This window comes from Mastigoproctus giganteus, chromosome 13 (assembly GCF_048544385.1).
Source record: "Mastigoproctus giganteus isolate SK-2022 chromosome 13, ASM4854438v1, whole genome shotgun sequence".
NCBI lineage: Eukaryota > Metazoa > Arthropoda > Arachnida > Uropygi > Thelyphonidae > Mastigoproctus > Mastigoproctus giganteus.
Genome location: NC_143587.1, coordinates 113,262,688 through 113,266,440, shown reverse-complemented (window position 1 = coordinate 113,266,440; position 3,753 = coordinate 113,262,688). Strand labels below are relative to the sequence as shown.

Below are 3,753 nucleotides of genomic sequence, written 5' to 3'. Positions count from 1 at the left end.
GATATCTAATCAAGGAAATGACCTATCTAATTATTTACCTGTGCATTTGTAGTGTGTGGCATTCTCAAGGTGAATTAATATCACAATATAATTATTTTGGTGCGTTTACGTAGGTCACTTAGGAAAAGGCTTTTTGCTTAGGGTTTCATAATGCATGAAGAATATTGTTGCATCCCAAAGAGCAGGACTAAAATATTTCACTGAAATATTTACAAACTATACAAATATTTAAAATATTTACAAAATACTAAATTACTATATTTACACATATACAATATTCATTAATATGCAAAAAACGATACAATGGAACATCAAATGTTAGACAAATGGAAGCACGAGGTTGGTGAATGTTATGGAGGCAATTGTCAATAGTCAATTGCATTTGTAGTGACGTAATTGCCTCGCCCTCTTCTCCCATTGGCTCGAATAAATATCACTAGGAGAAAACCTTTTTTACTGTATAGAGAGATAATACACGTATAGAAAATTATTTTGAATAAAAATTTATTTACTGTTAAAAATTATTAAAAATTTAAAAAATTTACAAAAAGCAAACCTTGTACCAGTCCCAAATATTGTCTGTTATTTATGTTTTTGAATATTTATGTTATTTGTGTTATTTATGCGCGGACCTATTGGTGATTTTTGTCATTATGATTACAATGTCCTGGAATGTAACTTAAAATGAAATAAAACTTTTGTTTTATTTTAAATTTCCAAATATTTTAAAGGTAACTTTGTAAATTGACAGTGTTATTTGGATGAATTTTTTCCTACCTATGAGAAGTGACGATTCCATAGTTAAAATAATCCATTTTAATTAAGCAATCGTCACTTCTTGTAGGATAAATCCGCTTCTGAATTACTATGCAGTGCAGCATCGTATTTAACGCTTTCCGACCCTTAGATGGACTACTCGTGACATCCCATTTCTATTCGAAGACATGTCGCCAAGATGTTACCTTTTGATATTGTACCTTATGGAATTTCTTAGCCAAAACAGTTGCTTACTCCAATTATGCCGAGCTCCACCATGACATAATCTATTATGCATGATTTTCTTGTAAAATTGAAGCGATTTTAGCTGTAATAATATTGAACCATCTGATTAATAAAAGATGCTTTTATTCTTATTACTAATTATGTAATCAGAAAGCGAGGTGTATCAACAAGAACAAGACTGAAAAAACACTGACTGAGATGGAAGAAAAAATAAATAACGTTCGTTCAATAATTGCATTTTCATATAAAAATATAGTAATCACTACTATCCGACTCTCTCTCTCTCTCTCTCTCTCTCTCTCTCTCTCTCTCTCTCTCTCTCTCTCTCTCTCTCCATTCTATGGAAAAAGGAAGAGATGACAATGTTTTTCTGATAAATGTCAATAGCGCACAATATTTACTTAAAGCAGGTCGTTCTTCGGTGCCAACACGTTATTCACAGGATTTCATCTTTTATCCAAGATGGCACACCCAGGGTCCTGAGCTGGATATCATCATTCTTCTCTTTCTTGGTGATTCCCTTTTATTTCTTCTGAGTCTCTCTCTTTCTCTCGGGGTAATTCAGAATTTTTTTTTTTTTTTTTTTTTTTTGGCTGGTGCAGCATAAGCCTGAGGCTTCCTTGCACCATATGGCTAATAATAATAATGTAAATTGTTAAATTGGGCATTACCTGACAACACCTAACTATATTTTTCGGAAAGGTGCTATTCCACCGCAAGACACGCACTAAATCCAGTATGAGTCGATTTCTGTAGTTTGTAGACAGAATATCGAATATTAGCCATTCACTTGCAAATGCTATACACTAATTCCTGGAGTCACCACTGAAATAGCTAACAAATGAGATCACATGGAACATAATGTACTATAGAACCATTCAGGCAGGATTATCTGTTGTAGTAGTAATATCTATAACCGCCTCTTTCTGCTTGTTGGTCCTTTCTTCTGTCTTCTTTTTCCAACTATTGCATAAGACAGATTTCAGAGAATGCCTGAAATGCCGGTTACGCCACACGTAAATTAGTGGATTAAGAACTGGATTAGCAAAACACACCGCTAAAGATACAGAATATGCTGTACGTAATTCGTTTGTCAGGAGATTACAGGCTGCTAACAGCAGGATGGCACAATACGGTAACAGAGCAACTACGTAACTGGCAACAATCATGCCTACAGTTATTGTAGTCCGAATTTCTTTGAGAATGCGATATGGCTCGGCAGAGAGAGCGGCAATCCTCCTCAGCTGATTTCGGGATTCTATCCAGATTCGGGAATAAACATAGACGATGACGGAGGCTGTGAAGAAGGCTGGAGCCACCACAAACACCAAAAGATACAACTCTGGTACGAGGGTCAGAAAGTCGCATCTAGATGAAGAACACGCAGACCACCGGTTCCAGATCAACGGGATGCAGCCCGTAATGATGGAAAAGGACCACAAAATAGCCAGAGTTCCTATCACTTTCTTGTGCGTCATTATTTGCGAATAGCGAAGAGGATAGAAAACAGCCACGTATCGGTCTGTCGTTATAGCTGCCAGTCCATAAATCATGGCAAATGCTGGAATGAGAAGCAAGACGAAGCGAGCCAGACAGCAGAATTTGCATCCCTGTAATAACGACGGTAAAATGAAGTAGACAATCCTGTAAAGCAGGGAAAAACCAAACATGAGACTTGCTGTGCAGAGGCTTACTACAAAATGATTTGTCACTGTCCAAAGCTTCCTCTTTAGAATAATAACAATAATCGTCAGTAGGTTGCTGAAAACAGACAACAACATCCAGATGATTTCGATTACCAGAAAGCCGAATCTGTTCCATTCAGTAGAGAGAAATACTTCCTCGGTGTTCACGAGCAACACGTCACTGTTTGTTGAGTTGTTCGGTGTTACGGCGTCCCAAACGCGGACACAGCACAAGTTTCTGGTCATCATTCTATTTTCGAATGCGCCCTATCACTTCGTGAGTAGTTAGTACTATCAGACACTGACGAACACACTTACGACATCATCAAGTGGGGAAAAGAAGTACGAAAGCGATCCGTCACTGGAAACTTACTATCATCTTACCGATTTTCGATTTCACCAAACAGACCGCCTTCTCAACCCACCACTTCTTCAGACCAATAGGCGATAATCTAGCCCGGTTGGCCTTGAAAAGCATGTGCGAAACACGATGAGCGAAAACTCCAAAACAGTCTTTCAGTGTGCCGATATTTTGCACGTGCACTGATGCAAGTGGCTAGCAGCTGCTATTTATGGAGGTGGAACTAATTACAATAGACAAAATACAAATAAAGAAACCTACAAAAATTCCTAGTTTAGGTCCTAGTCGAATTCCCTTATTATTAGTGCTTTGTAAATGTTGTTTAAAATTTATTATTATTATTATTTTTTTTTCGAAAAATCGAAGAAAAATTATGAACATCACTTTTTCTGCCCATATTGCATTCCGTTAAACAAGAAGGGAAAAAAATCGTAAGTTTCAAAAGAAGAGTAAAAAGTTTCCAAAGAAGAGTAAATATTTATATTTATGCATAAATAAAAATACAGATTATGCATATTTATGAATGTTATAATAAGAGAATGTGAGAAAACAAAATAGGAAACAAAAGGAAATATTTATTATTTAACATCTAAATACTAATAGTTCACAAAAACCTCATTACTGACAATAATCACAGTTTAATAATATGCAAATCACCGATTAAAATTTTCAAAAAAAAAAAAAAATTGTGCAAATTGTAATCAA

At 35.8% G+C, this 3,753-nt stretch overlaps 1 protein-coding gene across 1 annotated transcript; it reads right to left on the bottom strand.

Moving 5' to 3' along the window:
• Positions 1 to 1,880: 1,880 nt before the first annotated feature.
• On the bottom strand, positions 1,881 to 2,555 carry LOC150076372 (adenosine receptor A2b-like). The gene has a single exon (XM_090387337.1). It carries the CDS (start codon positions 2,553 to 2,555, stop codon positions 1,881 to 1,883), a length of 675 nt encoding a protein of 224 aa, XP_090243463.1.
• Between the last annotated feature and the right edge of the window lie 1,198 nt (positions 2,556 to 3,753).